Source organism: Rhipicephalus microplus, chromosome 6, assembly GCF_043290135.1.
Source record: "Rhipicephalus microplus isolate Deutch F79 chromosome 6, USDA_Rmic, whole genome shotgun sequence".
NCBI classification, from domain to species: Eukaryota; Metazoa; Arthropoda; class Arachnida; order Ixodida; family Ixodidae; genus Rhipicephalus; species Rhipicephalus microplus.
This window is the reverse complement of record NC_134705.1, coordinates 59,420,752-59,434,295: the sequence shown is the minus strand read 5'-3', so window position 1 is coordinate 59,434,295 and position 13,544 is coordinate 59,420,752. Positions and strand designations below refer to the sequence as shown.

The 13,544-nt window shown below is 41.4% G+C and overlaps 1 protein-coding gene across 5 annotated transcripts in view; it reads left to right on the top strand.

The window, feature by feature from the left end:
• LOC119167632 (uncharacterized) overlaps window positions 1-13,544 on the top strand; it is a 73,630-nt gene that overhangs the window by 22,953 nt on the left and 37,133 nt on the right. For 3 of the 5 annotated variants that reach the window (XR_005109271.2, XR_012883875.1, XR_012883874.1), the window contains exons 2-5: window positions 8,915-9,051; window positions 9,117-9,184; window positions 9,748-9,834; window positions 10,795-10,875. Coding sequence is in view for 1 of the 5 variants with exons in the window: in XM_037419136.2 (XP_037275033.2) it covers window positions 8,915-9,051; window positions 9,117-9,184; window positions 9,748-9,834 (292 nt within the window). In the remaining 4 variants the exon portion in view is untranslated. The remainder of the gene's footprint in view (window positions 1-8,914; window positions 9,052-9,116; window positions 9,185-9,747; window positions 9,835-10,794; window positions 10,876-13,544) is intronic. The other 2 variants (XR_012883876.1, XM_037419136.2) reach the window with 1 other exon arrangement.

Below are 13,544 nucleotides of genomic sequence, written 5' to 3'. Positions count from 1 at the left end.
AGTAGTGGACTCCTGCACAAGCCACGTTTGCAATGTTTATGCAGACGACATCATTATACACTCTAAAAGGGAAAAGCTCCATGAAGAACACCTGGCTCACATCCGGACAGCATTACCCGACGCCAGTTTAAAAGTCAACTTAAAAAGAGATAGTTCTCCAACACCAAGGTCACCTTCCTTGGCGTATATGTATAGTTTTGGTTGGAACACGAAAAAGGAATCAGTGAGTCGTATTATAAAGCTAGCTAAGCCGCACAATTTACACTCGCTCTGTGTACTTCTAGTATTAGCGGGTCATCTTCGAGCTTTTATTAAAGATTATTCTTTGAAATATCGTTGTCTTACAGGATTGACTTTGAAATTTGTCCCTTTTTGTTGGTCAGAAGAGTGTGAAAGTCTGCAGAGAATTGGTCCGCATAATGTCTGATGATGCAGTGCTAGACTTTTCGCTGCCCTTCGTGTTGGACACCTGTGCGTTACTGTGTGGAACGGGAGCAGTTTTTTATCAACGTGGCTTTATCACGGCGACAAAACCAACAGCTTCGCGTAGTTAGATACTACAGCTACATATTCAACATACCGTATGAAACAATGTGGCGACAGAAAAAGAAGCTCTTTACGTTTTAAAAGCCACACGCTACTTCCGGTCATATATTTGAAAGGCGTGATATGCCAGAATAATACATACCCTAGCCTATATAATAAAACTGGCAGAACTGAAAGGAGCGACAACCCGCTGGGTGGGTGAATTGTAGCAATTTGACTTAGAGGGTATCCCATATTCTCAAGCCTCCATAAAAAACACCGACGCAATGCTGTGATTAGCGATCGGGCTCCAGATGCTTACGAAGGAGCTAATGTTATGAGAATATGATGACCATGGGAAGAATTCTGAAAATGAAAGAGTTGCTTCTCCGAATCGCTTAGTTCCGAAAACATTAGAACTCTATCATGGCGGGCTCGAATCAGGCGAATGCACGAAAGTGACAGAGGCCCACATGGCCTCCCGTGAAACAAGACACAGAGACCCATGTATATTCCAGTCACAAATCTCAGATTAACGAAGTCAAATTTAGGCAGCCAACGCAGTGAATGGCTATACCCGCATATTAGAAGACGCGAGTCGAAGTAGTTTATCTGGACTTTGCGGAACTGCGGAAGAAGGCTGAATGAGCATTCCTGCTGTGTATTAACGGGTGCACCAGGATTATTTAGGCAAGGTCTGGCAAAGAAGACGCTAACAGCGTGATATGTTTTTTTTAGCAGTCGTCGGTTACAGAAATGCGGTGGAAAGCGTTACATCAAGTTGTGCACTGCGTTTTATCATCCTGCCGTAAATGGCGTAGCTGAGCGGGTGATTAGAGACATTATTCAGTACTTTGTTATGTATCCATCTTCCTAAATATGCTATAATTTACCTGTGCTTGCGCTCCCCCCCCCCCCCCAAGTCAAAGTGGCTGTTTCAGCTGACAAAGGCTGGAATGTAATGGTCAGCAAGTAACTGCCAGACTGATGAAGTACCAACGAAAGAAATATATATATATATATATGCAACAGACGACGTGCTTGTTTTTTTTCCCTACTTAGAGCTGTCTGTACCAATTGTTAATTTAGGAAATTTACCTGACTTATTGTGCTTTTCTACACACGCACAAAGCAGCTGCGAAAAATTTTTTGAAAATCAGCGTGTCAATTGCTTTGAAGACCAATATGTCCAATTTAGATCGTACGTTGAAGGGGAGTGGGAAAGCCGCTTTCACAAGTTGGAGGGGGGGGGGGGGGGGTCCTGTTAGAGTTTGGCACTGGAACTTCGGTGGTTGCTCCAATTTATTTCTTAGCTGCATCTTGAAAGGTTCGTACTGTGCCCGCGTGCAACTGCGAATCTGTCTAGCCACTAAAACGTACCATATGGCTAAAAAGAAAAAGAGAACTTCTTTCGTGCCATTATGCAAAGGCGCATACAAGTCCTGCGAAGAAAAGGTATCCTTAATCAGAGCTCCCACGGGCCCAGTACGGCTGCAAGGATGGGCAAGAAACATCTAGAGAAAAGACAAGGAGCTTGGCGAAACGTGTGCGGTGTGTACGCGACATTTTGATGACCGCTATGTCAACGTTCAAGCACGTGATCAACAGCGAGGTTGTAGAAATTGATCGCGAACGACCAGCATTTAGATTTTTTTTCAAGCTTGTGAACTCGAACCGATCGGTTGCTGCACTATACATAAGCGGCGGCTCACTGGGGACATGATAAAGTTTTATGCACTCACCAGGCTGCATCTTTTTCACAGTCACTGAACATATAACGTGGCCTGAAAACGGGACAAACAAGAACACCTGAAAATGCAGCGGTGCCAGTAACCACAGTTTAAACCTCACGCAAGAATACCAATTTATTTTTCTAAGTGTCATTGCAAATAGGGGCCCTGATGAATCGAAGTTTGCATCCACCTGTCGCTTGTTTGTTTTTCTTCTTCATGGTAATGTATGTAAATTCGGTTTGTCGCAGCTTCCTGATATATGTTCAAAATATATTAATTCCTCATGTGTGCATGAACTTTAATTTATCGCGGGCAGATGCTCATTTTTAATTATTTATGACATAATGTGTATATATACCTGTCTTTCTTTTTTTTTTTTCACTGTTCACCTTCATTATGCATCAAAACACTTGTCTTTGCGTCTTTTTATATGGTTGTTGTATTTTTAATGTAAGCGCTGTAAATATATAAGCATATTGATGTATTTATACTCAAACGCTATTGTGTGGGAAAGAATGATAATAAACTGGGAGTGAAGCCCTGAATCTCCTACATCTTCGTTCCGTACACGCTATATATTCCGCTTGTATGTGCTGTTGAGATAAAAATAACCTGGTAACATCCTCCAAAAATCTGTTTTTTTTTTCTTTGTTTATACTTTGTAGGTACCCTGTGTGACGAGCACAGCGAGTTCGTACCGTTACCACAAAGTTTCGCTAAAACGAGAAACACCTGAGAGCGCGGGCTCAGAAATGTAAATTCCGCGCGCCAGCGAGCGGTTGCGTCCTCTGGTGGCTGTATTGTAAAATCTTTCGGCTTTTCCGCCTGGTTCACGACTCAGAACTGTGGCAGCTTGGGCTGGTTGGTATGACATGACGATAGTACAAAACAACGACAAAGAGATAAGAAACGTGTCGTTCGTGTCGTTTTGTCGTTGTTCTGTTCTCGCGCTGTAACTATCGTCGTTCACGACACTAGGAAAACCTTTCGAGCCACTATAGCCAAAAGTATCTAAAATGTGGACTATAGCACAAGTATCATAATTACAGACCAGTAGACGTAGGTCGAATTGGCGTGCTAAAAAAAGCTTTGTTATTGCATATAAATATAAACAACATACGTAAATATATGTCACGCAAATACTTATAGCGCAAAATGTTTTTTTTTCTATTTTAGGGCAAAAAGTAAAAAGTTAAGCTCGCAAAATTTAAAACATTTGCAGGTGAACGCAAAAGTGAACGCAAAAATGGTGAACGCAAAAAGGAAAAAAAGAACAGCAGCGGTTATAATTAGCACAAAACACTCATGTCTTTTGAATAAAAATTATACAATTGTTGATGCAGACATGTACACGCGAAATTTCATTGCAATAATCGATGGCCCTTATGCATAGGCCCTTCTGCATAGGGGGCGGGGCGGTGGCCGCTTTCCGCTTTCCCCTTTGCCACTGAAGAGGGGGGCGCAAAGTCAGCCTATATATAGAGAAATAGGGAGAGCATGGACACAGTGACCCGAGGGGGGGGGGGGGGAGAAATCACTTCAGTTATTGACTTCGCCCTCCCCCCCACCGAAGAGATGTCAAGCTAAATAGACAGCAAATACAAATTTTACGCCGTGGGACGCGCACGTGTCTGCCACGCTTCATCAATATATATATATATATATATATATATATATATATATATATATATATATTTGTAGGTGTGTGCGATGTGCGTGTCATAATGGAAAGGGGGGGGGGGAGATTTTGCACAGTCACTCACCCCTCTGGCCATGGCACTGATAGGAACTGTTATTGTACTACCACTTCTTACCAACATGTGAACTAAGGTGTACTGGCAGGTAACATATAGTTCACTGCCAGGTGACATCCTGCAGTAAACATAAAGAACACATCCCTGAGGTAACAAGAACGAATCCTTCCACAAGAAGAGGAAGGAGTTCGTAAACGTAAAGTAGTGTCCCGCAGGCAACATATAGGATGAGGCACCATGAAGGTCATTTAGGCCATTAGTAGGAAACAGACGAACATTAAGCTCTAAAAAGCATTGACATCGAAAGACAAATTATCGTGGTGCCGTGAAAGGATGTAGAGAAATTTTGACAAGCGACAAAATGAATAATTATCAGAACTGCACGTAGGTGACGTAGTTCTGGTTAAAAGAGGACCGAGCATAAACGCCCGCGCTACAAGGGGCCAATACGCGTTATAGAGAAGGCTAGTCAATAAGGACACTTGAAAAACAGGCGGTACATAATTAGCCGTAATGACACTATGGCATCCGCTGCAATTTTAAATGTATTCAAGCATCATCCCCGGAGGGATTTAAACATTTATAGGAAGAATGAAGCAAACTAAGCGGCCTATACTTAACTTAAAGGAGGATGTCCAAAGGAGGGCATTTAAGACGAGGGGCAGGTCATTAAAGAGAATAAAAAAGCAGTTCTATAGAAGAAGACGGAGTCTCTTGTGTTCAGTGAATAAGTGACGTATTATTCCAATTAGAAGGCTGGTATTGTGTCATGGAGTAAAAGAAATAGCTGCCAAGAAAGAGACTTGACTTCCACGCGCAATTACTGAAGCAGGTGCAGCAGAATCGCATAGGCTCGAGCTCACTCACTAAAACTTACTATGACTTACTAAATGACTTACTAAAAGGCGTCATCAGCAACGCCTTTTAGTGGGTGCCGACTTCGCCTTTTCAGTTTCAGGCAAGTTCTTGTATAACTTGTGACACCAAGCCAACACGTGCTAGATGTACGTGATGTATGGCTTTGTGGACGTCTGGATACGTGTTGCGGGCTCTTTCTAGGCGACCACATCTCTGTTAAATATTAGGAAGATGAGGTGACATGCGCGTATAGGGCGAGGCGCGCGTCTCGGACTTGAAAATTTAGACCGGCCAGCAATGAACGCATCACAACGGTGCTTCGGGCAAAAAGGTCACCCTATTTTCCATCTTTTCAACGTTGAGGCTTCCCTTCTTCTACACTGTCGTCTGATGGGTTTCTCAAATAAATATTGTAATTTATGTTTACAGACATTAGAACTCGTCAACTCCTCTTCGTGTGACTAATACCAGTGTTTTGCAGTGCCACGAGTATAGAAGAGGGTGATTGCCTGAATAAGGGTTGGGTATTAATCGCTGCTGATGCTGACGCAGCTAGCAGTCGATGTGAACGCGAATTGTGCCATTAAATGTGCCAGGATCACGGGGGTGCACCACAACAATCGGCTGTGGGCCTGACGTATCTGGTTCACACTGGGTTGCCTGGTCTGTCGTCGTGGTAGCAGCAACGTGCTGTTCTCTGCGAATATCCAGCTGCTCGTACGGTATAGTGAGTCGTACCCCATACCCCATCATTGATGGTACGGGAAAGAAACTATATGTACACGTAATATATCTGGCACCAAAGGGGTACACCGCTGCCCAGTTCAAGAGTGTTCAGCTCGGCAGTTCGTAGTTGTCATGCTATGCCATCTTTTCACTCACGGGGACATGACAAAACTTTACGGGTATTCATTAGAGGCGTATTAGTTCTTGCGAATGCGCTTGAAAAGTCTAGGGGAGTATTGTGCCTAATAAAATGCAGTTTCAACTTCCGCGTAGTTTATATCAGAACCAGTGTTCTTTCTGTGGCGTAGTTACTCCTCAGCCATTCCCGTGGTCTAGCATTGCAACTTAGATTATAAGAAAATCTAGACTAAAAGTAGCAAACAGATAATAGTTCTCATTTTATGAGTAAATCATCTTGACCGTATTCACTATAACAAATAGTATTAGAGTATATGGCTCAAAGAAGAAGTGCAAATCAGACCTCAGTCAGCAGCAGTCAACTGAAGATATCCACGACAAGTAAAGGGCGAAAATTCAGAATAGTAAAACGATTATGACTAAAATACAAGAAAAATCTCTATACATAGAAATGGGGATGCAGACTGTTCTTTGAATTGCACGATTATCCGAACTTACAACATTTGAACAACATAAGTGTGAAATCTAGCCTACAACACTACAGCCATTATTTAATGTTGGAAGTTGCTTGAATAATAATAATAATAATAATAATAATAATAATAATAATAATAATAATAATAATAATAATAATAATAATAATAATAATAATGATAATAATAATAATAATAATAATAATAATAACAAAGGGTTTTATGTCCCACAACCACGATATGATTATGAGAGACACCGTATAGAGCTGGACTCCAGAAATTTCGATCATTTGGCGTTCCTAAATGTGCACTAACATCACACTACATGGGCCTCAACCATTTCGCCTTACCCGAAACGCTACCGCCGAGGACGGGATCAAACCCGCGACCTTCAGGACAGCAGCAGAGCACCGCAGCCACGTATCCACCATGGCGGACGCTGGACGCGTAGTGCAATACGTTGGCATGGGGTTCTGAAGAGAGAGGCGAATGCCGGCTTTGAAAAGTAATGTGGCCTTGCCGCATTACTGTGACTGTTGTGAAAGTGGGCCGCTTTCTCGCAATACATAATAATATGAATTTCGAGCAAGCGGCCCACTTTCACAGTATTCTAGTATTTTGAGGGTGCAAGCAGATAGATGACCTTGTCGTGAAGTTGTGTAGGGGAGCCCGACGAGACTACCCGCTTTGTTTCGTCTTGGACCAACACTCCAAAAATTAACAGAGTGCTTGGAACTCTCTGTAAGAGAGTACTTTTTCGTCCGATATTTCACTCACTTTTTCAGTGTAAATCACCTCTCTTTGAGGCAGAGTATATTGATTCTCTCAGAATGGGCCAAGTACCCCACCTCAACAGAGTAACATAGCGCTGCCCGAAGCGGAATAGCATGACCACACCGAACAGACTAGTAGAGCACCTCACGAAAACCATCAAAAAGTTCTGGCCAAAATTGGGATTTTATTTGTTTTTGACCAATGTACTCGCGCGCAGACTGCGAGGATGGCCAAGCACGAGCATTAAAACGAAAAAAAAGCCTAAAAAGACAAAGTGAGACTAGAACTTCCGAGCTCTAGATGCACATGAGCCTGACACACTGTCCACTGCAGCACACTGGAAGCATTTATTTCTCCATGCGATAAGCAGTGTTTTTGTTCTATCCACATTTTCTTGTTTAGAAGCGCAGATTTTAGTGTCTCCGTGCTTGCGATAACCAACCAGACTGTACTTCATGTGTTGATGATGTTATTTTGTGCTTTAAGAAATTGGAACGTTTATCCAGCACGTTTTGCAGTAAAAAAAAAAGAATAGCGCAAGCGATGATACGAACAGCCTTGCACTGACTTACTAAGCGATTGGTCATTTATTTGTACGAAACCTGGCGCTTGTGAAGTGTACACTGAACAATTCAGTTTTTACCCCTTGGATATAATTTCGGTCATTCTAGTTCATGTTCCATGGCTAAAGCCTAAATACTACACTGTAGCCATACCGTTCGTTAGGCTTACGGCAACATCTCCCATGGATGCAATAGTAGCGAAAAACATGAGTATTGACTCAAGGAGCATGCACTAGCCCTTTGAATTTAGTTTCGATCATCACTGATTGAATGTGATCTTATTCGCTTATTTACGCACACAGATCCGAAGCTAAAAATGCGCTTATTAGGAGTTCCTTGTGCCTTCCAATGCGTTGAAAATCACTGGCACACGCTGGAAACACTCTTTTATTTTTATTGTACCAAACAGCGCAATAAACAAATGCAGTACTTTTTGCTGTATATATGTGTAGGTTATAAGTAGTGCTAACCACTCGTGGTGTGCCAGCACATCAATGTATAGATGAATAGGAGGAGTAAAACCACGTTTACCCTCTCATGCCTGAAAAGTAGATGGACATTCCACTCTCTCAGAGAGCGGTAGAGTTGGAAGCAGTCTCACTCTTTGCTTTTATGCAGACAAAATAAATTACACTCTATCTCATGCTTTCCGAGAGTAGAACGCTCTGAAGATTAACTTGGCCTTTTAGGGGTGGAGCTCCTCATGCTGTGAATCATTCGCTCCCCTCTAGTAGTAGGAGTAGTATGTATTCACCTCTAGTTCACAAATTGGTCAATAGATGGCGTTGTGTGTATGTCCTTCTGTGTATGGCGTTGTGTGTATGTCCTGATGATGATGATGATGATGATCATCATCATCATCATAAGAATAATATCAGTAGATGGCGTTAACGGTTTCGGTATAGTTTATGATTTCGCATATTTGACGGACGGATGGACAGACATTCAGACACAGACGGCCGGACGGACGAACAGACAGACAGACAGAGTCAGGCGGACGTAAGGACGGACGGAGGGACGGGTGGACAGACGAACCGAAGTACGGATGGATGGAAGCATGGGACGGATGGAAACACGGATGGACAGACGGACGAAAACATGGACGGGCGGATGGACAAATGGACGAACAGACGCAAGCACGCACGAACAGACGGAGCCATGGACGGACGGAGGGATGCTTCACCTTACTCATCATCATTCACTCCATGGATGTGCTGTGATCTTTTACTCCTGCGACACCTTCCGCAATGTTTAGAGTGAATAGTTGGCGCTATCACTTCGTGAGGCTGCAAAGAATAAAATACAGTGTTTTATCAGTAAAAAAGCCAATTATGAGAGCTTCGTCGCCTTAATATTTGCTTCTTTTTCAGTTTTTATGGACGAAAGAACAAATATGGACATTCAATACAACCAAGCCTTCAAGAAATCGGTGCCAAGTGGACGAACTCAAGAATATGAAGAAGACATCGATCTATTTCATGAGATGCTTTTATATGAACATGAAAAAGTAATACTTTTTTGTCGCTTACTATGTGGTGCTTACATGATGTTTATGTCACTTTTCTTCGACAGAATCTGCATAAAGAAATTGGGAAAATTCAGTCGCTTTCGCCCTCAACGCATGGAGATTGATATGACAGGTATTACTATTTATTTTGCGATTCACCCTTGCATAAATATGCGTTTATGAAGTGCTAACTTAAGAGTGACCCAAGTTTCCAAGCATGGATTGTTTTCCGGTATATGAATATTCATGCTAGTTTTATAAGGATCTGTTTATTCTGAGGGCGTGACTGACATGTCCATCAAGCGTGGATATTAGCAGCGTTGTATTCGCACTGATAGGAAGGCATTTTGGCACGCTGTTGTCAATAAATTTGTTTGTTGTTCTACATAAGCTTGAAAAACGGATGTCCTCAATGATGACATAAAAATTACACCAAAAAAGAATATCAAGGGCTCTATATTCATGACATAAAGTACACGACGCGACTTCTACTTCAGCAGCCATCCTCCCTTTAAAACCAAAGTTGCTACTCAGGCCTCGTTTATAGTCCAGGGTCGAAAATCTCGCCGTCTTGTTACAGGATGATGCTTGCACCGAAAAGAAACCTTACGTTTAAGGTTTTGCCATACACTTGCGACATCGTTAATACGGACTGCATGACAACTTTCATTATAAAGGTCTGTTCTTCTTTTACAGGCCGTAATTATACCGTGCACGAGGATATACTCTACGCGAGTAAAACCTTTGGATGTGCCATGATTATGGTTACGACGAAACAACTGAGTACGTGTTCGTTCATAAGCTTTTCCTGAACCTAAACTCATTGACGTGCCCAAATCACATAGCGCTTTCAAGACATCATTTTGATTCTGCTCCGTCATTGATAAGTTATATACTAATAACTTCAACACTAAAGTGTTTAATGCTTGGGTCCACCGCAGCTCCGCAGACGTATTTATGTCAGGGATTCGGACTTGGTAAAATATACATGGAGATCGCAAAAAAAATAACAAGGCAAAAAAAGCTCTGTTTCGCGTGGCGTTCAAACTGCGACCTCCCTCTCCGAAGCGTGCGCCGCGGCTACAGAGCATACGTGGTCGAGGTCTTTAACGGCGAACAATTCATTTACACCATGTACCATTGGCGGTCCTCAGAGCTCAGCATCGTTAACGCGTTCCGCTACAAGGAGCCCAACTGACCCGAAATAATAAAGCTTGGAATTGTGCCACGCATCGTTTCCATACTGCAGGTGAAGCGCCTGAGTTGCAGCTCTCGTAGGCACTACCGCCAGGGTTTGTCTAGGTGGCTCTGTGTTCTTATTGAACTCAATTTTTTTTACTTTTGTGCCCCGCCGCGGTGGTCTAGTGGCTAAGTACTCGGCTGCTCACCCGCAGGTCACGGGATAAATTGCCGGCTGCGGCGGCTGCATTTTTGGTGGAGCCGAAAATGCTGTAGGCCCGTGTGCTTAGATTTGGGTGCATGTTAAATTTTTGGAGCCCTCTACTATGGTGCCTCTCACAATCGTATGTTGGTTTTGGGACAATAAACCCAACATATCAATCAATCAATCAATCAATCAATCAATCAACAAAGCAATCAGTCATCTTCTTTTTTGATCTGACTGAAGCACAGGACTCTCACTCTTAGCTGTCATCGAGTTTCACATATTTATATTTTCAGCAATATCAGAGACTCTTACACGGGCTTTTCAACACACGATTCGCTCTTCCTTTCTCCCTGCAGAAAGAAGGATCACGTTCGATTTGCGAGTAAGAAATTCATCGTTAGCCGAAGGTCATATCAGAGGTTGCAGAAAAATGTTCAGTAAGTATGAGAAGAGAGGGGGTCAAATTTTGTATACAGACGCATGCCAGAATATATTTAAAATCCGAGAATTGTGAAAAAAATAAATATTTTCTTCTTAAGTGAAGGTCTTGACTTTTTTTCAATTCGTGTTAACCATGGATTACGTCGCAGTATTTTTGAGTCAGCACAGCGAGCGCTTAAGCTGGAAAGAAGGCAAACATTGAAGATATACTGAAGCTGTGATAAACCCCATCAATATTGACATTTTTCAATTTCGTACGTTTGTTTCAACATATCACATATGATGTCGTGTAGCATCATCCAGACATTCTGCCGTTCGTCTTCTCTTGATACCGTTTTGTGCGTTGCATGCGCTAAATTGAACTGGCTAATTGTTTTGTCGTTGTCATTTCGAACGTCTTTGTGAGACAATAAGAGAGATATGATCGTAATTTTATTATACTAAAGCAAAGTGGGAGCTTTAAGACAAAAAAAAATTTTGCTCATGAGTAAAATGCAATATCTTGAAACTACCACTTTTACCACAAAACAACGCTCGGAAAGCGAAAAAACGCATGAAAAAAATGTTGGTGAAGGTGGCACCTCGAGATTCCGGCTTCAAACACCTTGACGCCGAAAATTATGAATGAGTCTGCCGGGTCCTGCGTTGCTTACAGTCGACAAAACTTGAATACATTGTAATCTATGAGTGTCATGGGCTTAGTGTATGAAGTTTAAGAAAGTTTAATCGAGCCGATAGCGAGAAAATACGAAATAAGCATTTTATAGTTTGGTGCTTGACGCACTGGCGTTTCGGTGGTAAATTTTAAAAATGAACTTCAGGCTTGATTTTCTCGTCTAATACTGAACCTATATATGATAGTTGAACATAGGAAACTATAGAGATCTCATGGTGTAGTTTGTTAATTTAAAGCCTGCCATCGTTTTACTTTAGTGTCCCTTCAATGATTTCAAGGAGCGTGCGGTTGGGTGCGCATTGGTAAGATTCCACTGAAAGTTAAAATCGGGCTGACGACAATGTGGCAGTGTATTGAACAAGCCTGAAGAAGAATATGGTCGTGCTGTCTTCATCTGTAGTGTCTCATCCTCTGCTCATACTTTTATTTATTTATTTAGTTATGTATTTTATTTATTTATATATTTATTTATTTATTTATTTATTTATTTATTTATACCCTCAGGGATTACAAAAAGCATTGTAGAGAGAAGGAGCTAAGGTACATCTACACATGCAAAACTTATTTATCATACAACAAACTATAAAGCAAAAAAAAACAATGTTACAAAGGAGAATATAATACTGTAGGTAATGAAGCACAAACAGCAATAAAGAAAATATATTTATTCGTCTGCTAATCTAAATACGACGCAAAATAAAAAGAACAGCGATTATACGATAATGACAGTGGATAATAAAATACAAGAATTGAATTATGTACATTGGTGCATAAATATAGCTACAAAAAGTAATGGTACGCGAACTGAAACAAAAACATACCGAATATCAAGAATGTCAACAAAAAATGAATTCAAAGTACCAGAGCAAAACACAATTGCATATTGACTAACAACAAAAAAAAGATGTAGCATAAATAGTAAGGGACAAACGAACAATAAATCGAAAATGCAGTAGTGAAGCAGCTTGGTGCAGGCTTATAATTCGTTTGTTAGTGCTTTGCAGAAACGATCTGTGTCTCTGATAGCGACAAGTGACGCAGGCAGGTGAGTCCACTCATGACATGTTTTCGGCAAGAACGAATATGAGTAAGTGACTGTGCGCTGTGAAGGTACATGAACTTTACAAGGGTGAACGATACGTGGGAAGACATAAGATGCTGGTGTAATGTATCGGGACTTGAGCTCAAGGTTATGATAATAGATCTTATGAAACAGGGAAAGGCGAGCTAATTTCCTATGAAAAAAGGAGAGAAAGGCCAAGTGTTAGCTTCCTATTAGTGACGCTAACAGATGTATGGTAATTGTTAAGAATGAAACAGGGCGCTCGATTTTGCGAAGTTTCGATTATATTTTTCAGAGTAGCATGGCCAGGGTCTCATATTGAGCATGCATATTCAAGGTTTTATCTAACATAAGTGATGTAAAGTTGTTTTAGTTTCAGTGGAGGTAAAGAAAAGTTTCGTTAAGGTAACCAAACATGCGGTTAGCTTTAGACGTTATGTGTTCGATGTGTTTTTTTTTCCATGAAACATGGTTAGTAATATGCACACCGAGATATTTATAGGATTGCACTTGATCAAGGGGAGTGTTGTTAAGTAAGTAGGCCAGACTGACTGATTATGAGAAATTCTCATTGTTTTGCATTTTGACGTGTTGAGTTGCATTAGCCAGAGCCTACATCATGTTGAAGTGTTATTTAGGTCATGCTGGAGCATTAACGTATCGTTAGGGCTTTCAATCACGCGATATATGACGCAATCGTCGACGAACAGACAAACAGTACTTGCGATTTGATAAGGAAGGTCATTGATGTATATTAAAAAAGTAAGGGTGCTAGAACAGAGCCTTGAGGTGTGCCTGAGCTTACCGGTACTTGAGGATAGTCATTGTCATTATTGCTCACATATTGCGTTCGGTTAGAAAGAAACTCTCGAATCCAATTAAAGACCAAGGAATCAAAATTTAGATGGCTGAGTTTTAGTAGGAGT